The sequence below is a fragment of the Crassostrea angulata genome, chromosome 8, assembly GCF_025612915.1.
Source record: "Crassostrea angulata isolate pt1a10 chromosome 8, ASM2561291v2, whole genome shotgun sequence".
Classification (NCBI taxonomy): domain Eukaryota; kingdom Metazoa; phylum Mollusca; class Bivalvia; order Ostreida; family Ostreidae; genus Magallana; species Magallana angulata.
In genome coordinates this window covers 52,663,098-52,685,089 of record NC_069118.1, presented here as the reverse complement: position 1 = coordinate 52,685,089, position 21,992 = coordinate 52,663,098, and the positions used below count along the sequence as shown (strand labels likewise).

General features: G+C 32.8%; 5 protein-coding genes across 8 annotated transcripts in view; 4 read left to right on the top strand and 1 right to left on the bottom strand.

Moving 5' to 3' along the window:
• LOC128158386 (tripartite motif-containing 13-like) overlaps window positions 1-21,992 on the bottom strand; it is a 127,647-nt gene that overhangs the window by 8,160 nt on the left and 97,495 nt on the right. The gene's annotated exons all lie outside the window — the stretch shown is intronic.
• Window positions 2,221-3,468, top strand: LOC128158394 (uncharacterized). The gene has a single exon (XM_052821195.1). It carries the CDS (start codon window positions 2,270-2,272, stop codon window positions 3,293-3,295), a length of 1,026 nt encoding a protein of 341 aa, XP_052677155.1. The 5' UTR covers window positions 2,221-2,269; the 3' UTR covers window positions 3,296-3,468.
• LOC128159103 (general transcription factor 3C polypeptide 1-like) lies at window positions 7,436-15,764 on the top strand. The gene is made up of 13 exons (XM_052822154.1): window positions 7,436-7,514; window positions 7,759-7,964; window positions 8,647-8,801; window positions 9,315-9,446; window positions 9,843-9,963; window positions 10,473-10,646; window positions 11,223-11,242; window positions 11,909-12,009; window positions 12,260-12,473; window positions 13,193-13,305; window positions 14,655-14,840; window positions 15,163-15,257; window positions 15,597-15,764. The coding sequence occupies exons 1-13, from the start codon at window positions 7,457-7,459 to the stop codon at window positions 15,762-15,764; spliced, it is 1,743 nt and encodes a 580-aa protein (XP_052678114.1). The 5' UTR covers window positions 7,436-7,456.
• LOC128158395 (uncharacterized) lies at window positions 16,293-20,700 on the top strand. 3 transcript variants are annotated; one of them, XM_052821198.1, is made up of 7 exons: window positions 16,293-17,566; window positions 18,167-18,241; window positions 18,366-18,458; window positions 18,656-18,706; window positions 19,014-19,234; window positions 19,930-20,180; window positions 20,513-20,700. In XM_052821198.1, exons 1-5 carry the CDS (start codon window positions 17,477-17,479, stop codon window positions 19,149-19,151), a joined length of 447 nt encoding a protein of 148 aa, XP_052677158.1. In that variant the 5' UTR covers window positions 16,293-17,476; the 3' UTR covers window positions 19,152-19,234; window positions 19,930-20,180; window positions 20,513-20,700. The 3 variants fall into 3 exon arrangements, with proteins under 3 accessions (XP_052677158.1, XP_052677157.1, XP_052677156.1); XM_052821196.1 differs by lacking the exon at window positions 18,366-18,458 and having other exon boundaries at window positions 16,297-17,131; window positions 17,499-17,566; window positions 20,513-20,604; XM_052821197.1 differs by lacking the exons at window positions 18,656-18,706; window positions 19,014-19,234; window positions 19,930-20,180; window positions 20,513-20,700 and having other exon boundaries at window positions 16,293-17,131; window positions 17,499-17,566; window positions 18,366-18,590.
• LOC128157922 (uncharacterized) overlaps window positions 20,806-21,992 on the top strand; it is a 3,573-nt gene continuing 2,386 nt past the window's right edge. The window contains exons 1-3 of the mRNA XM_052820583.1: window positions 20,806-21,174; window positions 21,537-21,652; window positions 21,875-21,992. The exon at window positions 21,875-21,992 is cut by the window's right edge and continues 48 nt beyond it. Of these exons, the coding sequence (XP_052676543.1) occupies window positions 20,892-21,174; window positions 21,537-21,652; window positions 21,875-21,992 (517 nt within the window). The 5' untranslated portion in view covers window positions 20,806-20,891. The remainder of the gene's footprint in view (window positions 21,175-21,536; window positions 21,653-21,874) is intronic.

Sequence of the window (21,992 nt, the reverse complement as noted above, 5' to 3'; positions counted from 1 at the left end):
CAAAAAACTTAGCGAGAACAGTTACACATATAATTTTTTTTACATTAATTCATTTTAAATCACTTTTTTACGCACAGAAACAGTTGATAAAGCGGTATATCGCACTTAATATACATTTTGGCCTGAAATATAGCCTTTTCTTGTAACATCAGACATTTTCAATATTATACAACATTTAATTTAAATATATTCAAAGAAACACAAATTACACAATCACCGTACTTTGAGAGTCTTAATTATCTTACACGACATCATTAAAATATTCAGGTTTTGTTAGGGATATATAGGAAAGTAGTTATTATACGATAAAAAATTGGAAATTTGACTATTAATTCTAAACCAAAGACATTCGATTAAAATCATGTTCTATAGGTATTGTAGTACACCTTAACATTGAATTAGTTTTGGTTTAACGTGGTCTTCATACTGAAAATTAGACAAATATTTCAATTAGTGTCTAATACAATCATGTATATAGCTATTTATATTGAAAATGCATCTGCTAAAAATGTTAGATGCGTGGCCTAGTGGTAACACGGAGATCTTTTTGATTTCGTGGTCGCTGGATCAAATCCACAAAGTAATAAGTAGCATTTTTTTTTCTCACTTAAATTGAAACATGAACAGAATAGAGAAGTTAAGTTACATGTATCAATTTTTCTGGTTTTTTTTTTTTAAATTATCTTGTTTAATTCAGTTTTAGTATGAGCACACCAATATATATATATATTTACATTCTACTGTGTTTTTCCATTAAATTCTGCGATCTTCAAATGCCTCTAAATGCAACAAGTAGTCAAAGGTCAAATCGACGAGTTTTATTATGACGTCACAAACGTTGAACGCTGTAAACTGCAACGTCATAAGCGAAAATCAAAGTTCACGCTTGTGGCTGTTACTGTGGCTCTTCCATTAATATTAACTTACCCTTAGGATAAGATAAGAATTTTAAGGTATGAATCACATTTGCAGACAAGGCAAGAAGTTAAAAAAAATGTAAATATAAGCATTAAATCATGATTTTTTGAAGTATACACTCTCATAACTGCAGCGGTGTGTGCATACAAATTTTCATAACGCGCTAACGCGCGTTACTCAATTTGTATGCACACACCGCTGCAGTTATGAGAGTGTATACTTCAAAAAATCATGATTCAATGCTATAATATATATATATATATATATATATATATATATATATATATATATATATATATATATATATATATATATATATATATAGATTTCTTCATTAACACTATACATGTACCCTTTTACACTTAGATCCATTGCATTTTGCTTGAACTTATCACGGTTCAGAATATCAACTTCTGTTATTCATATAGTTTCTCGAATTTATGACAAATCAGTTGTTACAGACACCATTATAAGATCAGTACAGTGTATCCAGGTTTCGAAAATCATATTGTGACATCTAGATACCTGAAGCTCTTTTTAGTAACAGGTACTTTCCGTCCAAACACAGGAGTAGGCGAAATAATGGGAAAAGGCGCTATACCTCTTTGTCTAAATTGTTTAAAAGTTACTTTCAATTTTTCAAAATAACGCAATCTCAAAAAATGCTCATTTTCCTATATGTAATCATTAGAAATGCGTCAAAACAGCACCATCAGCAATACCAAGTTCAAGACGGTCTTGCATAAAAATGGCGTAGGCAAATTTGATGAATATTTTATATATTGAACTGTAAATACTACAGAACGATTTGACAAATTTTCAGGGTATGTTTTCTCGTGAGATTTTTAATGGGGTAAACCCGAGACCCACACAAGAGTGATAAATAGCACGTTATTTATGTCTCTGATCCAATAAAGCCCGATATGTGCATAATTGAGAAATAAACAACGTTATTTAGTGAACATGGCGTTATGAATAGCAATTGCTCTGTTGGCATATTTCATGATGCGCGCTAGCACAAATGCTTGTGTATTCAAAGGTATATTAAATTAGGAATTTTATTACATGTATAATTATTTTATATTTCTTGATTCATAATCTAACAAATAGAGGGCAACTGGAACTTAGAATGATTTTAAATTAGATAAAAAGGTCTAAAGAAATAAAAAAAGATACTTGTACTAGAGAAAACTTCTGTTATTTATCACTAATGAAATATATTGTTCTTGGGTCTTCTGTTGGTTAATGTTCTTCTTTTTATGATAGGAATGCACACTACTGATGACCAGGATACCACCAGGATACCACACAGTTACCTGTACCAGTGAATCAGAAAGAAACAGCTGATGTTATGGCTTTTGATGTTTCAAACTATTATATTGACAATATGGTTAAAAACAATGTAGAACATGTCACAGAGACTGAGGTTCAAGCCATTAACAACCTCACCATGGGTCAATCATCCAACCCCAATTGGACAGAGATGAGGAAAGGACGGATTACGGCATCGAATTTCTATGCTGTCCATACAAAAGTGGAAAGTTATAAGAGAAACGCTGCACACTGTGACATAAAGCCTTTGCTCTCACGTATAATGGGATATAAACATGTTAATCCGAATGTGATGTCTTTAAAGTATGGACGAGAAATGGAACCCATTGCTAAAATTGAGTTTATGAAAATGTACAGAAAAAAACACAAAGATGTATCATTTGATGAATGTGGTATATTTTTAGATGTTGATCACCCCTATTTAGCAGCTTCCCCCGTTTTATTGGTATCATGTTCTTGCTGTGGTGAGGGTTTAGTAGAATTTAAATGTCCTCTCATTCCAAAATGTTCTACATGTTTTTCTTTTTGCAAATGTAATTTGCCAAGTTGTTTACAAAACACTGAATCACTTCCATTGAAACACGGGGCATATTATGGTCAAATTCAGGGCCAGATTGAACATACAAAGCGAAAATGGTGTATACTGTACATATATACATGCAATGGACCATTTTATGAAAATATTGTATTTGACCAGCATTTTTATTCAGAAATGTCATCCAACCTTGAATTTTTCTATCATTCATTTGTATTACCAGAGATTCATTCTAGGTCTTTGCAACATCTTTTGACCCAAGAAAGTTTAAATGTTCATACACCAGAGCCAATGGAAATTGACAACAAGGTACATGTAGATGGGGAGACATATTTTTGTCCTGAATGTAATATGGTTGTTATGAATGAAGTGACAAAGCTTAAAGAGCGTAGCATATATTGTGATGTGTGCAAACTTTGGTATCATTTTCATTGTGTTGGAATAACTGACAAGTATGTCAAAAGTTTGACATCATGGCATTGTAAAAAATGCATTCAATCTTCTTCTTAAGCTTCTCTCAATAAATGATCTGAAGCAAATAAACCCGGTACTTATATATGTACATGTACATTTTATGTACATCATATATATTCTAATTGTTACCATTGATATTCATAGTATGTTCATTGTATGTACTATATTTCATTGCATGACTTGGAAAATAATAAATTGTTTACATTTTCTTTTCATTTTATTTCATATAATTTAATTTACATTCTCTTCGAATATTAAATGCATTTCATAATATGTTATAACAAAATGCCAAAACGAAATATACTGAAGAGTTATTAGTACCAGACAATATAGGGATAGACTACTCGGGCAAAAGCTATTGTAAGTTTTCTCAGTACTTTGGAAGAGGTGGATACATGTTACACACCCCACTAACTATTCTTACAATATCATCAAGGTGTTGGCACAATGTAAGGGGAATTTCAAACTTCAATATGCGAAAGTACTTCATTCTTCTAATAGCCTGCTCTACAAAAATCCTTCTATTAGCTATTTCTTTTGTTTTCCTAACATCATTAGCTGGCATTTGACTGACCCCATGTTTGCCTGGGGGGGTCAATAGAGTAGCATGAAGAAGGGTGAAATCTTGCAATAGATTACTAAAACCTTTGTCGGCCATAATACAATCAAAAGGCTCTATAAGATCCATAAACCCTGAGTGAAGTGTGATATGCTTATCACTGGTCCTCCCACCCCAGCATTCTGAAACAAAGTTTATCATACCTGATGGGTTTATGCTTAATAAAAATTTTGCAGTGTGATGATGTTTGTAATCGCTCCAACACTGGTTTTGGTACACTAAATTTTGGGGGTTTTCTATAAATACCTCCGAACAATCAATAATGTGCCTTACTTGTGAGTATTTGGTAGTTCTGAAAGAAGGGGGTAGGTTATGTCTGACTACATCTTTTTGAGCATTGAATACTAAACAGCTTAGATACCTTTTCAACAATTTCACCCATGTTGTGAAAATTCTTGACACATATGATAGAGATATCTGAAATCTGTCAGCAAGATCCTCATCTAAATAAATTCTAAAATTCATCTAAAAGACCAAGTCTGATTTTCATGAATGTAAGAAGCATTTCCTCCTTTGGATTTAATTTTCTACAAGCAGAGTTGGGGTCAATTACTTTGAAAAGTAATTAATTACTTTCAAATACATTGACAATTTTATCAATTACTTGCAATTACAATTACATTGATTTTTTTAAATGTAATTAATTACTCTCAATTACTTTGATAAATGTAATTAATTACATTTCAATTAATTTAGTTTTATTTTTTTAAATCTTGAGAACATATTCATATATTAACAGCATTAAGATATACAGGGCTTTATGCACAGTTATGTTTTTAAAGGTTGTATAGTTCGGTTGAGATCAGATTTCTTGAAAATTTCTAGAACAATTTTCTTTAACATTACCGGTAAATTCATTAAGTACCATTGAGTTCATTTTTGGTTATGAATAATATTTTCTCTATAGTGAATTAAATTTTATTCACATATTAAAACTATGTTTATTCAGAAGGTACAAATTTCGGCAGTACAGCATATCAGGATATAAATAATAATTGTTACAATTCACAAGAATGAGATATTCCCTTGGGTCTAAAATCAATGGGGGTTCTTGGGTATTAGAGGAGTTCACACCTCCACAAAATTAGATCTTTACCTATTGCCCTGGGCAGTGTGTCATGTTGTATAAACATATGAAACATTATGGGACATTTAATTATTGTAAAAACAATTTAAAGTCCATGCCAAACATGTATAAAATCTATTTATCATTATAAGACACCTTTTTAATATTTTAAACTTGGAAAAAGTAATTGAGATGTAATTGAAAAGTAATTGAAAATACACAATATTTTTTGAATGTATTTAAATACATTCAATTACTTGTAATTGAAGACAGACTCAATTACCAATTACTTTCAATTACTTTGAAAAATGTAATTAATTACACTCAATTACAAATACTTTTTTCAATTACCCCATCCCTGTCTACAAGCCCTATTTTTCTGAAATTTTTTATGTTTAAGAGTAGTGCAATGATAGGATGGGCCCTTCCAATATCTAACATTTTTAAGAGATGGTTGTATTGCATTGTAGACTGCATTAAAAGCAGACTTGGTAGGGATTCCTGTATAGAATTTTACTTTCCTATCATTGACCAACAAACTCAACATGTCAAGCGATTTGAGCTGATTTTGAACATTGACTGAAGTTTTCTTTTTAAGATCATTTAACTCTAAAGTGAGACTTCTTATTTGATCTTTAAACTTTCTTATCTCTTCTTCCTTGTACAAACATGTATCACAGTATTCCAAATAATCATGGTCAATCAAATGACTTTTAACATTGTTTGTCACATCAGAATCACTGTGACAGTCATTGGATGTAGATTTCCTTTTCTTAGTAGGAATTTCTAAACATCTGTCCTTTGGTGGCTGCCTCCCAACAACAACTCTGTCCATGTGTCCCATATGCAGTGTTGGGTAAGGATTCTTTGGGGTAGGTCCAAGATCCACAAAATGATTAGAACATATTCTGGAATCGTTATTTGGAAGCCAAAGTTCTCCACTTTGACTTTGGCGGTTTATGTTTCTAATCCAGATATTTCTGGCATATTTGTCTTGGGATTCTGTGGGAAATGTTAATAATTTGAAGGGAGGATCACATGTACATCTCCCAGTTCCAAAATTACAGGAATGTATTACACATAATTGTGATCTCCATTTTTTTAACTTGTTGTCACCATTGTAGCAACCATTGACACAACAATGTCTTCCCAGCATATTTGTCAACAAATTTTCACAAACAACAAACTGTTCAAAGAAAACTTCCACACCAAAAAAGAATAGTAAACTGAAAACTGTTATAATGGGTTTCTTACCACCATAAGCTCTAATACTCTGCAAACAAATGAGAATCAGTAATAACAGTCTAAATTCTTACCTTGATTAATATACTGTATTTTAAAGAACTGGGGTAATCTCTGATATTTTTTGTTAATTACGCCCCCTCCTTTTCACAGAAAAGACGGGCTTGCATTTCTGATTATAATCATAATTTAAATTGCGATAGTTTTTTTATTATATTATTATATATATTAGAAGATACATTGGTAATTTAATTCAGTATAAAAGCGTTTCGTGTGAGCTGTTAAAAATAGGTTGTTGATCTCGGATTATGTAATCAGATGGATACGGTATTTTGTCGACGGTTATGCGTAGAAATTATCATCTTCTACAGAATAATATCTGTCTTCCTCAATAGAAGATCCTTTCAGACAACATATTTTTGGACGTGGGGGGTTTCGGACTGTAAACAAAAGCACGTGGGTACGGACTCCAGGGTGGAAATATTGTTAGTTCGAACCTGACTCGGGGCGAGATTTTATATCGTTCTTTGAATAGATTTTCTTCAAAATATTTGTGTTATTGGTGCATTTATTGTAATTAAAGCCGTAAATAGGTATAAATTTAAACTTAAAAAAATACATATTCAATTTCAATTTTCAATTTAATTTCTTTATTTACCAAGTAAGGGCCCTCAAGGGGCAACATGAAGATTGTACATACAACATCCAATGTACATAAAACATTCACTAAACATGTACAAGAGGTAAAGATTTGGATGATTGAACATTTAATTAGTATACTATAGGCTATATGTATGTTTCCATACATTCAATACAGTGTCTTCTATATATTTATGTTAAACACCATACATAAATATGTTAAAATACAAATGTACATACAAATTTGAAATAGTTTATCATATGATTGAAAAGTTAAAAACCAATATTTGACTAGGAAATACAAATTAAGGCAATGCCTTTTGTAAAAATTTACCAAGAGAGTTTAATAAATCTAATTCTTCACAGTACATATACTGGCGTGCGACCAGTTCTTGCCAAGTACCATTTCTCGCCAGTACATTGTGACTCCATTTATCAACACATAAAATTATAGACGAAAAATGACGTCACAATGTACAGTCGGTGAGAACTGGTCGCACGCCAGTATACACCATATGAATTCACATGCACACTTGCCGACTAGATAAGCTAGGTTAGGTGTTTTACATGCAGTTTATGATCATGTAGGATTTGTTATAGGTTGTGAACTGTTAACAGATGAGAAGTCGGCATGGATTTGGACTACAAGACCATCCTTACAGAGGAGATAGCTTTGGAAGGACTCGATGGTGAATTTATTATTTAATTAAGTTCTGTATTTAAAAATGATTAAAAATTAGTTCATTTTCCAAGGCAGGGATTATCATGTTACAGAAAAGTCTGAGGCAATTAAATTGTACTTGTAAATTGCAATAAGAATTTTATGGTTTTTGCCACAGAATATGTTAAGAAATAAGGTTAATTAGTCCTCAATATTGTTTCTCTTCAACCTAGCTTATATAACTCTGAAAATAAAAATTGATTAAATTTCAGGTATAACCTTACAAGCACTATGGGTGAGACTAGAAAACAGGCCCAACTTCAAAATGAGGCTGGACGAGGAAAGTCAGGAATTCCTCTGGAGGTGTATTCTCTCCATACCTGACCTGGAGTTTTACCGCCTGCCATCACCCAGAGGAGTCCTCAACCCAAAATTACAAATCGTCATAGACCCAGAATCTGGAGTAACTGTGGATTTCGTGAGTTGACATTTGTTTATTTTACCAAGTTAACGAAATAGGCCACCTTGCAAAAATGTTTCCCTTTTCCTTACCAATGAGGAAAATGTTCCGTGTTTAAAATATTTTCATTGATAATCTGAGCAAATGTTTTTTTGCATTCAGTTGTTTGCAGATAGATCTATTTTTTATGTATATTTTAGGCAACTTTGAAAAAAAAATTACTGTAGAATAACCTATACTGACCCAATTACCGGTAAAGTTTCTTAATTTAAGATTCATAAACATACAGTGAGGAGGAGGCAAACAAACAATTTATTTTCAAGGTGGCCTAACCTTTACAAATCATATTTACCGTTACATGTACTTGGTCACTTTTCATGCATACAATTCAATTCAAATCATTTTAACACTATTTGTTTTATAAAATATATTGTTTATAATTTTGTACTGATGTTATTAACTGCAATGAGAAATAATTAACAAAAATTGAGTAGATTGATATGTATCTCTTGAAAGCAAATCATATAAATATGTGACAGGAAATATTTAGTATTCTGATCTTATCTTCACAAACGCTTTCTTGATTTCAATTCTGGTTTCTTGATATCATCTGCATTTGTAATCAGTTTTCCTTCTCAAATTAAACCCATTTTCATTACTAACAAGCATACATTGAATTTTTTTTTTAATTGGAAAATAGGATATGGGGGAGGAGTTGTACCCAATCAAAATCATCCAACAAGAGGGCCCTATCATTGGCTCCTGTTCCACCTATGACAGCAGGCAATGCATTACCATGGAGATCAAAGCAGACAATTGTGGAACTTGGCCTGCAGCCAAAGATGTGACCGAGAAGTAAGAAACACATTCCTTTTTTTTGCAAATTATACAAAATAAATGATATTTAACATGACTTTCAGGTATCTTTTTATTACCTGTAGAACCTAAATTGTTAGTGTGTGAACATGGGGATGGGTTGTCTCTCAATTCAATTTGCCTACAAAACAAGTGTCCAGAATTTTTTATCATACTTACAAGATATCCTGTAATTTTTGCAATAATCTTATTTTTGCTTTTTTTACAATCTCTTTGACATCACAAATTATTGAATACACAGAAATTATATTATCATACCAGTATATTATTTTCTATAAGAAACTTTTTAAATTGTTAAAATTTACGGACGCAAATTAAAAAGGGTAACATTAATTTCATTTTTATAAATTTTGTGACACTCAGACAAAAAAAAAATGGATATATGGTATTATCACAGTGTTATTGTCTTTGACCAAGCACTGATAGTATTTTAATGTGACTCTAGGATAGCAATAACGATGTGACAGTTTGAACTAATTGGTCTCTGACCAGGTATGGGATGAGTCTGGTGATGGTGGCCTCCCAGGAGCAGAGGTTTACTGCCTTGTGTGGGGACGAGCTGGAACCCAACAGCCTGTACAGTCTGACACCGGTCAACTTCTGTATTCTGGAGCGAATCGGCAGGTTAGTAGAGTTAGCTCTGTCACTAAGAGAGAATCTACTAGTGGGTACAGGTAACAGTCTTCTATAGAGAGGCTGTACAGGTATGTACAGTTGTCAGGTTCTATACGTAGTGAACAGGTGTTTTAAAAATTTCCGTGAAATGTTAAGTTCTATTGTCATGATATACACGTTTTAACTATGGGGACAATAGCAACTATTTTCCCTTAAAACAACGGCCGTTTCCCTCAACATAATATATTTGTGAGAAGATTTTCTGCCAAAGGTCACTGATATTTAAGATTAGCCAACAGAATTGGTTTATGGTAGTTCACTTGAAGCTTTGATTAAAGCATGTACAATGACGTTACTCAGACACTGTGTAGAAGGTTAACAGTATGTTATTGTGTGTACCGCCAGGTCGCGTAGGGTCGGCGAGCTGTCCATCGGAGATTCCAGTCTACAGGTGTTCAACATCCAACCCAAGTCCATGTTTTACCACACGCTCTGTCTGATCAAGCTGGGCTTAGTCAAAAAACAGGTAAAGACTTGTTCAATAAATCAACAGAGTCACATATAGAACAGCAAGTGAAAAACGTTAAGTGAAGTGTTCTTTAAATCAACAATTCTTGAATTTTTAATCCCATCTAATCAAGTTGGGACCATTCTTTATTTCATTGATTTTAAGCAAACCCCAAAAATAATAATTTAATGAGCACCAAACTCATTTTGTTTCTTATAGTTAAAAATGTTAGAATATTTAAAGCCAAATTTTAAAATCTGCAAGGGATGCTTCTGCGAAATTATGCTGAGTGATGATTATGACATCATACATGTAAATAGGACCATGGCCCATTAAAATATCTGGTGGCCGGCCAGATATTAATTCCTGGTGTCAAATTAGGAGTCTACAGTAATTTAGATGCACTTACATTAAAAATCTTCATGTACATTTTAAGAAGTCACATGTAACTTTTTTAGAGTCCTCTGTATGACTAATGAAATGAATTTTTTATGTGGTTGTTGTTGGTTTACTGGTGATATTTTCAGAGCATCACAGTGTATAACAAGAAGGGACAGAACTCGCTGCGGCGCTTGTTTCACCTAACCCGATTTTACCAGCAGTATCAGTCGAAATACAGCATCCTGACCAACATAGTGGCCACCTATCTAAACAAACAGCCAATGAAACGACAGGAAATCCACAAGATCAGAGAGCAATGCGTGAGTAAGGGGGTGTGGTCAAATCATGCTTTAGTTATATAATCAGTCAGAAGAGGAAATTCTGACACACTATTCCATGCTGTTCAGAATTTGTTCTACATTGTCTATCTACATTTCACTGTTCTATTGAGTACCTGAAATCAACATTTTAGTTTTGTGAAGGTAGTTACTGTAGCTTTCCCTATGAATAAAAACAAAATCATTAATTTCTCGAAGATGGAAAAGACTCAAAATTTATTATTCTACAAAGAGCCAAATCTAAACCTGTAAGATTTTCATTTTGCACAAACCATTTGGTATTTTTAGTGTAGATAAATTGAAATTTTTCAGATAATTATATAAAGCATTTAATATTTTTCAAATCCATGTAGTGTAAGGGTTTTGTGTAATTTTTTAAGGCATTTTGTGTGAATTCTTTACTGTGTACGAATTATCAGATAAGCATGTATGTTCTGTATACAACCATGTAAACCAATTCTATAGTCTTTTAATTGTTTGCTTAAACCTCTGACTATCAGCTTATTTATGAATTGCCTGGCAAGCAACTAAAACAATTAGGAATCATTATATATGTAGGGAATAGACCAGAAGAGCTTGTAAACTTAGTTATAGCCAATGAAATAAGAGAGTCGAAAATGACGTGTTAGAGTAGGTTTCTGAAAGTTCTGGGGGTCAGTTTCTAGCACACGCTCTAACCGAGCAAGTCAAGTTTATTTTAGAGTTTAATGTTTAGTAATAAACTAGGTTTGTGAGAATGAATCCGCCATTCATTTTTGTTTACCTCGCAATTAATGCTGCGGATACAGGTTTCCATAGTTTTTCTACACAAAATATTGTGAAATTTTTATCTATGGTTTTTCCTAGGCGGCGAGGGAAGCGTAGTTGTGTTGTGTTGATATAATGTACTAGTATTTTGTATTATTAATTACATGTGCCTGGTTACATTAATATTGCTCTGTTTACGGTGAAATAAAAATTCTAGCATCCCACCACAGTGCGCTAAAATGCATCATATTGTTTTGTTGTTTTATTTATTAAGTGAAGTAAAGTGTGAACTACATTGATGAAACTGATTCATACATTTTAAAGGGATACACATTTGATTGATATTTTGGCATTTTAATCTCTTTAAGCATTTTTTAAAAAAAAAATTACAGTAAGTTACCTTAAGTTTATGCATATAAATTTTTGAACAAATCTGTTTTTAGTGTTTGGTTCTTCAAGCCAGACTTCTTAATGTTTTCTTTTTTTCTATTATTTAGGAAATGTGAATTAAAAATGGTCCGTGTCATTGAAGTCCTGGAAGAGGAAGAAAGTGACGTGGAAGATGATGAAGACATCAAGATGGATGACACTGCCAGAGGTCATTGAATCAGATTCTCGTTTTTGTATCTCCATTTGATAGATTATTTCTTAATATATGACATGCATATACTATCCATTATCTCTAAAATGAAAACTTTTAAAGGGTTTGTTAAAATTTAATATATACCATTAGTCCAGTCAGTGAATATTTAATTTTCAATACCAAAATTGAAACCAAAATTGTATAAAGTTATTATTGCATATGGATACATGCATGTAAATCATTATAAATTTAAATCTGGTCGCAGATGACACTGTTTTCCCCCAACTGGTAGAGCCATCGTTTTTGCGGCAGGCCTATGCAGTGTTAGAGGCAGCGGGAACAGATGGTGTCTCTAACAGCAAGATGATGAGGAGGCTGACGATTGACGGGCTGGAGGTGCGGATGATCATCCGGACCATGGAACGCCGCGGCCTCATCACCTCACTGATGACAGAGGTCGGCAAACAGAAGAAAAAAGTGTGAGTTATCAAACAGGAAGTAATACAAAACAGGAAGTAGTCAAACAGGAAGTAGTTATCACATTAAGAGGAAGTATGAATTCAACAGAAAGTAGTGGTCAAACAAGATCTAATCAAGCAGGAAGTAATAATCAGAATTAAGTATCAAACAGGTATTGGTTATTATATGAGAAGTAGTAAGGCCTAAAAAAAAAGTTGTGTGTTTAGGGTAACCAGGCCTAACCTAGAAAAATGCCCTGATCCTAACATTTTTAGATGTCTGTTTTTATCTGATTGTGAATTTTATATTATTTCTATTAAAATATCTGTTTTTAAATATGACACAAACAAACATTCTTAGGATTCATGCAGAAAAAAATATGATAAAATAAAAAAAAAATCCCTACCTACCTAGCCTAATTTTTTCATTAGTGTTACCCTAAACACACAACTTTTTTTTATAGGCCTAATCAAGATGTAATAATGAACGAAACATTTGTAATCATGTTTGATTTGTGTGCCCAAACATCACACCACCATTACATGTACTTTTGAGCAAAGACAACACAATCAGTGTATATTTCACTTGAAACCAGCTTCATTTTAACATGTTTTGATGTAAGAAATAGATAGTTACATAACTGAAAGTTTAAGGCCTTGTTAAAATGGTTCTAAATGTCACAAATTAGGAATTTTAGTGACACCAACTGAAGGAATGTAATGAAGCCCTTTTTCTGTAGGAGCGTGTCCAAGACGTACGTGGAGGGGAACAAGCTGATGAACCAGATCAACAAAGAGAAGGAGAAACTCAAACAGTCTCTACAGGACATCAACGACAAACAGAGGGCAACAGGTAACTCAAACAGTCTCCACAGGACATCAACAACAAACAGAGGACGGCAGGTAACTCAAACAGTCTCTACAGGACATCAACGACAAACAGAGGACATCAGGTAACTCAAACAGTCTCTACAGGACATCAACGACAAACAGAGGACTGCAGGTAACTCAAACAGTCTCTACAGGACATCAACGACAAACAGAGGACTGCAGGTAACTCAAACAGTCTCTACAGGACATCAGGTAACTCAAACAGTCTCTACAGGACATCAACGACAAACAGAGGACTGCAGGTAACTCAAACAGTGTTTACAGGACATCAACTACAAACAGAGGACTGCAGGTAACTCAAACAGTCTCTACAGGACATCAGGTAACTCAAACAGTCTCTACAGGACATCAACGACCAACAGAGGACAGAAGGTAACTCAAACAGTCTCTACAGGACATCAACGACCAACAGAGGACTGCAGGTAACTCAAACAGTCTCTACAGGACATCAGGTAACTCAAACAGTCTCTACAGGACATCAACGACAAACAGAGGACAGAAGGTAACTCAAACAGTCTCTACAGGACATCAACGACAAACAGAGGACTGCAGGTAACTCAAACAGTCTCTACAGGACATCAACGACCAACAGAGGACGGCAGGTAACTCAAACAGTCTCTACAGGACATCAACGACAAACAGAGAACGGCAGGTAACTCAAACAGTCTCTACAGGACATCAACGACAAACAGAGGACGGCAGGTAACTCAAACAGTCTCTACAGGACATCAACGACAGCAGGTAACAAACAGGGATACACAACTTTGGCAAGTTCTTTTACTTTGTGGAGATTATTTGAATTATGATTTACTCCCCTAGTTTTGAAATCACGTTTATTTTGAATTCCCAAGGCCGAGTCAGTTTGTCTTGTTCAGTGAAGCATAGCTGTGTGTAATGACCTTTATGCACAGTCATTTGATTGAGGTCAGTCACATTTATCCCAATCGTACATATAAGCATTATATCCTTAATCAGAATTCTATTCATTATGAAATATCTTTAAATTTGTTTAACAGCAAGATATCATACAATCAATGGCAAATCATTCGGTTTTAAATCAATTTAAGGAATCAGAGTTTTCTAGAATAATGTAGAGGAAATTTAATATTTTCTGACAAGGGATGTATATATTTATTTATACAAGACAATATTGAAAATTACAAAATGAATCATATGAAAGAAAACTAACATTACTATTGAAATTTGTTCAACAATTAGGATGATCTTCTCTGCTCACATAAGCTCACATAACCTTAAATAAAGTATTTAAAATCATCAGTAATATTTCTTCTTCTTCTTCAAACATTGCAGCAGAAGCATCAAAGGCTTCCAATGATGTCAAAACTGAAAGTGACAAAACTGAAAGTAAGGCTAAGTCTGCTGGGAAGAAGAAAGGAGGGTCACCTAAGAAGAAAGAGAAAGTTAAAGCCATTGAGGAGGAAGTTAGTGGCATCGTCAATAATGTTGGGAGACACAACAGACACTTCAAAACCGATGGTGAGCGCATTGAGAAGTCTTAATATTGTCTTGTCAAGATGGAGTCATTTAATACATTGCCTCTCAGGTCTCTGCTTTGTAAATTAGCTGGACTTTGCAATTCGTGAAATGTTCTTCATGCACAGTTATTAAATCTGAATAGCCATATGGTTAACAGTTTATTGTCTACAGTACATACAATAGTTACAACATGCAATTATAATATTTGACCTGGCCTGATGAGTCAGATGGGTGAGGGTGTTTGGAAAACAAACAAAACATTTTACTGTTCTACCCTGTCAGAACAGATCTGGTAAAATGTCAGAATAATTTCTTCCCACAGTCAGTGCCACGTGTCAGCAGATGAAGAGAATCAACATGATCCTAGACATTATCAAGGAGAACAAAATCGTGGATGGCGTCTATCCCATCGTCAAGGTAACCGCTCCAAAAAGAGAGCTTATTCTTCTTTCCATAATTTGATTTAAAAGGAAAAATATATTCAAGTTTCTTAAATTATTTTATAATTGTTAGTGCTGCTATTCTTAAGTCTTTTTACAAAATTAATTAAAATTTCATTATACACACAATTATTATATCAGAATGTGTGTGTTGAATGTGCGAACTATCTAGTCTAATATGATGGGCGCTTGTGATGAGAAAGGGGGGGTAGATATAAGAACCACTTGTAAGAAATGTTAACAGTGTTAAGTTATGATGTTTAGAGGTTGTAAAAGTCACAGCATCAGAGTTTTGGCCTAGCTGTTTTGATTTTAGTTAATTCGGGAGAAGGAGCGAGAGGAGAACGCTTACATGGTGGACAAGAAGACGGTGATGAGGCTGATTGCCATACTGGTCAAGGAGAAGAAAATCAACATCATCAACACCGTGCTGTTGGACGGCAGCAAGCAGAAAAACGTACGTCACATGATCTCTCAAACATAGGTCACATGATCTCTCAAACATAGGTCACATGATCTCTAAACATTGGTCACATGATTTCTAAACATTGGTCACATGATCTCGAATATATGTTTAACTTACATGATCCCCCAAACATAGGTCACATGGTCTCCAAATCATAGCTGGTCACACGATCTCAAATACTGTAGAAGCAAATATTTTTGTTGGGTCAAAATTTTGTTGTTTTTAAACCAAATAAAATTTCAGTGGCATTTAATTTTGTCATATCGTTATCTCATTGTAATCATAACACTTGGGTTAAAAATTCGTTATGGATTTAATTTCGTTGTTTTATACTGTCAACGAAAATAACAAAATTATATGGCTGCCCCCTTTAACTTTGAAGCAATGCTACGTGCATAAAACTAACATTTTTATCAGATTTACGTTGTCAACTTTGTATTTTTTTCTCAAAATATCCTTTTAATAGCGTCTTATTAAACAGTTCAGCCGCTAACATACTCCGAAACTTTGAAAATAAGCAGCGGCTTATTTTAAGTACCAGTCCACATAAGAATCAGACAATATAAATAAAATATTATATACAACCTAGCAAAAAATACTTCTTTTATTAATGAATTATAAAGATCTTGTTAAAAATATGACATTCTGAAAATTTCACTTTGATTTGTTCACTAATAACAATACAAGGGCTTTTTGAATTTTGCCATATTTACCGAATGACTCCATAGAGTACTGTGTTAACTAAGTGAACTGTCTTGAGGTAAACCAATTTGCATCAAGGATGTTGGTTAGTTTCAATTGTGTTTATAAAAAGTATTAATCATATGCTTTCTTATTTATTCACAATTTACATGGGTTTTCTGTTCTGTAAAAATTGGGAGGCATTTAAAGTAAGTATGCATCTATAGTTTTATTACCTCCCTTAAGTAGAACTCTTCAGTAAAGGAAATTAATTTTGGTGTATTCAGTAAACAAAATGGAAGCAGACAACACTTTTCATACAGATCAAATTTGCAGTTTTACGCCTTTTTACAGCCATGTGTGTGGACCTTCTAAATTTTTTCCATCAGAGTGCAATCTTGTTCCAATTTCTAAATGTTTAAAAAACATATCAAGTCATTTGAATCATTTTAACTTAAGTAACTCTCATATTCCTACTGAGGGGCATTTGTTATGTTTCCGAGTGGGCATATTTTCTTGCAAGTCCATGGTACATTGTACTATATGCCCAAAGCTGCGTGCACAGTTAGGAGTCATGTGGCGACGGGGAAGCACGTGCGCGTACCCAAATCACACCGGAAAGGCAAAACCAGAGAGGTCCATCTCGCCTTCAACGTCATATTTTTTACTTGCCAACAAAGGTGTCCTCGTACCTGTTGGATCAGGCAAGTAACATCTTAAGTCATATTTTGAAATGCTTGGAGATACTATGTATAATGTAAAAATATCGTTACATTTAGATCTATATCTTAAATTAGTAATACAATTCAAAGGAAAGCCTTAGTATACTCTATTGAATGTTAATTTTGTACATGTACATTTCTTGCATGTGGAATTTCATTGTATAGTTAATGAACTATTGTACCAGAGATAAACCATCACCAGTTAATTTGGTTTCTATAAAAAACACTTTCAGTGTATAATTATATATTGACTTGCATGCATGCAATAATTAATTGATTGTTTAATTATTAATACTGTAATTAGATCGTTTTGTTCTTTTATTAAACATGACCTTGCATCATATAACAGGTATTTGTCGCAAGTGCAGAGGAGATTTGTACGAGGCAATGAAGGTCTCAAATATGCTAAATATTGAGGTAAGTGATTTTAAAACATGATATCAAAGTGTATATTTTATTTACCATATATTATAAATATTTGGAACTAATTAATGTGATTCATTCAAATGAAACAAACTCATTTATCTTAAAAGACTACATTAAGGTGAGAGTTAATTGATGGCTACAACCAGTAAAAATATTCATTTTTGTGTAATGATTATAAACATGTAGAGAAAATAACTTACAGTGATCATCTCCCTATAATATATGATATCCAATTTTTTTGCCCCCTTCAAATAAGGGAGGGCATATTGCTTTGCTGCTGTCGGTCGGTCCACCAACAGTTTCTGTTCATTTTCTACGCAGAGGTTGCACATATTGAAATGAAATTTGGTATAAAGAGTTAATGATAATAATTAGGTCAAGTTCGATTGTGGGTACGAACGTGCAATTTTTGACAAAGATATGCCCCTTGAACGTAGAAAAATTCCAATTATATGCAGTTTCCGTTTATTTTCTTCGCAGATATTCAAAGGGGGGGGGGGGGGGCATAAGTGTTTCACAAACATCTCTTGTTATTGAAATTTTCCTTGCATTTACACATTTATTTATTAATGAGGGTTATTTTCATTTCAGTTTTTTTGCAATGATGAAACCTCATTTCCAAATTTCAATGTGGAAGTAAAACCTGACGTCGACCCCTCAAATCTGGTAAATTCTATTGGTTTAATTTATTAATCCACAATTAATACAATAATCTTTTTTATCTCAGAGACACAATGTTTTGGTTATTAGGATTTTAAGCAAATTTGTAATGATACTTTTTTTTTTAAAGATTCATCGGCAATCAAGTACATGTAGTATGATAATCGAGGCAAAAAACTCCAAAAATCAGGTTTATTCAAGGATTGTTCATGATGAGAGACATGTATGCTTTTTGAGTTTAGAATAATATATTTATTTTGATAATTAAAGCATACATTTAATATTCTATGGTTATTGTTTAAATATTTTGTGAAGTTAAACAAGTAAAATATGAGAATCTGAGCTGAACTTTCAATTACAAAAACATTTAACTACTGTTCCGAAAAAAATATGCAACTGTTTATTTTTTTTCTGTTTTAGGCAGAAGAAAATGTACCAGCAGACTTGCAGGAATATTCAGAAGAAGAATCTGTAAGTTCATATAAATACATTTTTAATCTTTTGCAGATGATTCCAAACATTCTTAATGACATTTGATTAATTTTGATGTACTAAATTAATCAATCTCAAGGTGATATAACATCACTAATTGTGTGTATATATAAGTATGTCAGTGTGTAAATGCTTGGCAGAATTGAAAGTAAAATTAAGATATATTCACTTGTAAACAATAATCTAATTTTACCCAGTTTAAAAAGTAGAACAAATAGACAACTTGCACTAGCCATGAAGAGCAATTAAACAACAATTATTTTAATCTTATCTATCATAATCACAGGTACTGAGTTCTCAGCCTCTGTCCCAAGTTTCCTCATGGAGCGAAGAAAATTTGGAAACTTCGCTTAATGATATAAACAAGCTAGGCCTTAAGTTCTATAAGAAGGGGCAGTTTCAGTCTGCTGAAATTTCAGGTTAGAAGGAATTTAGATATCCTAATGCCCAACACCATTCGCACCTTAAAAAGGAAAGCAGAAGAAGCTACAAATCTAATCCTAGAAGGTATATGTTGTCATTTGGCTTTTTTATTTAAAGTTTATTTTGCAGAATTAATTTCTATATTTTTTCAGAATGTTAATTTAACAGTACCTTTAAGAGGGTTCATGAATTTTTTTTTTCTACTTTGCTGTAAAAAATAATATATAAAGTTTTATTTTTAGGGGGTGGGGTTATCATTTGTGAGCTTGCTCACAGTACACTTACCTCTAGTTTAGCATTGCTAGATAATATAAATTAAGCATAATTTTTTCTTTATAAATTTTCTTGCCCCTTTAATGAAGTAATATAAGGCCACTTTTGTAATTTAATAATTTTTAATACTGACTGACTTAAATGTTTAAGTGTTTGGAAAATAAACTTGTCTGTGCAATCAAATGAATGAATTAATTTAGCCAAACCAGCTAGTATATTATTTGAAAAATCAGCTTAAATAAAATGGGTCTGTTTTGGATAGTATATGGTTTCACCATTACATTTAATGAACTTGTGTGAAAATATATTTTTTTTTGTTTTACGTACGGTACAAGTACATGTACAAGCTAACCCAATTTTTCTGGGAGAGGTCTTGAATAAGAACTAATATAAAATATGGCTACATTGTAATACTCAATATTTTCAGAAATATATTCGTCAAACAAAATTTCGTGTTCTGTTAGGCAGTTATGTAATAAATCACATGCTATGATTTATTTTCTTAGGTATAGCTCCTGGTCAGGGGAAAAAACCTTTCAGTTAATCCAGGAACCTTCAGATCTCAAAACAACTTCTTGTGATCTAGAAAGAGCTGTGGTCAATCTGTACATGGAGAGCAGAGATAAAGACATTAAGAAACAGCTTCTGTCTTTGATTTCATTGTCTCACACTAAGAAGGAACTACAACAGCTCATCCCTCAACTCTCAGTTTATGCCATAAATGAAGCTCTCAAACATGCTTTAGATCAAAAAGATGGTAGGTTTTCTCTTAATACGATGAATATTGTATCAAATTGAAATTAGGATTTTGATTAAAAGAGCAGCACAGAATAATTAAAGGTTAGACAGTATGTCATATGAACAGTAAATATCACTAAAGCTTTACAGTTTTGCACACATTTTTCTAAAAAAAATAATAATAATTTGAAAACATGTACATGTACTACATTTGTACTATATAGATATTGTGAAGATAGATCATGCATTAATTATGCTTTTCTTGAATACTTCATTTTACCAGGTTGGTACATGTATTATTACATACATTTTTAAAATTAGCTTTGTTGCTAAAGTAATCCATTTTTAAAGGTACTGAGGTTCCAAATCAGAAACCAGTGTTTCACAGAAAAATGGACATTATAAAATTAGACCATGCACTGGATTTCATCTTAATCCAGCATTTTATCAGGTATTTATTTGGATTTTAATTTGTAGTGCAGTATTAGCTGTTTGCACTGTATCCTAGAGTGACCTTAATTAGTTGCTGGTGGTCCCCATTACCAGTAGCAAACCAAAATATTCTTTTCAATTGTATAACTTTGTCCATGAATCTATGAAAATATTAACTTTCAATTTCAGTAGTTATATTGAGCATAGAATTCTTAACTTGAATTTCAACAGTCAAGCTATGCGCCAGTATGTGGGCTATATACCTGTACCTATTCATGTACTTTAGAAATTGATTTATATGAATGTTTCACAGGTTTCCTCTATTGGTACTAAAGAGATGAGACTAGAAGATGGCAGTGTCATATCCATTCCAGAAGTGGTTAGAACAGTTTGGCACTCAACCCTGGTCAAAATCTACCTGGCATATTGTGAAGAGACAGAGTTCATTCCTCTTTCTAGATCCACACTTTACCATATCCTGCGTGTATGTCCTGCTTCAAGGCGTACAAACCTAAAAGGCCTTGACAACACAGCAGCAGATGGGGGAAATTCCTATGATGTGCTTTTATCAACAGTTGCAGGTTTTTAAATTTTATATGTGTAGTATTATAAGTATTGTTTTCAAGATGCAAAACTGAATTTGAACACGCAAGATATGTGTTGTTTAAACCCGTGCACACTTCTGTCAACAGCACATTATACATGTATATACAATTTAGAATGGATATTGTCATTTGTAAAAACTATTTAGCTCTATATAGCATAACATTTACAAGCTGATTAACCTTTAAAGAAAATTTGATCATTTTATTATTTTATCCTTTATATAATAATTAATTTCAAATAAATCATGTATGATTTTGCAATTATTAAAGGATTGGAAAAGTTTGTTGATTTTATTATACATGTGAAACAATATAAATATTTATGAACTGTATTTCAGAGGTGGAAAAGTATGCAACAGATGGCTTATTGCTAATGGAATTAAAAGAGTGTAAGGACTCTCTTGTAGCCAGTAGGATTTACATGAAGACAGATTTTAAAATGCACATAAAACAGGTATTTTAAAAATAATATATCTCAAATGGTTTTAATATCACTGTCAATTTTAAGGAAGATGTGTGGATATGTTGTATATTTGAGAATAAAAATGTCAACATTTCTTGAACTGGCCTGTTTCTGCCCAAAATATACAGGTTTATTAAAATTGTATATTTTGATGTTTTTATAGACACTCTTTTATGAATGCAATTAAAATCAATTATTCTTATTTTTTTGCAGACTGACCACTGCGGTGATCATTGCATAAACTATGCTTTGAGTGATCCACTTGATAATCAGTTTCAGCAAACCTGTATTGACCATCAACATGATGTTGCTTGTGACCGTTGTCAATTAC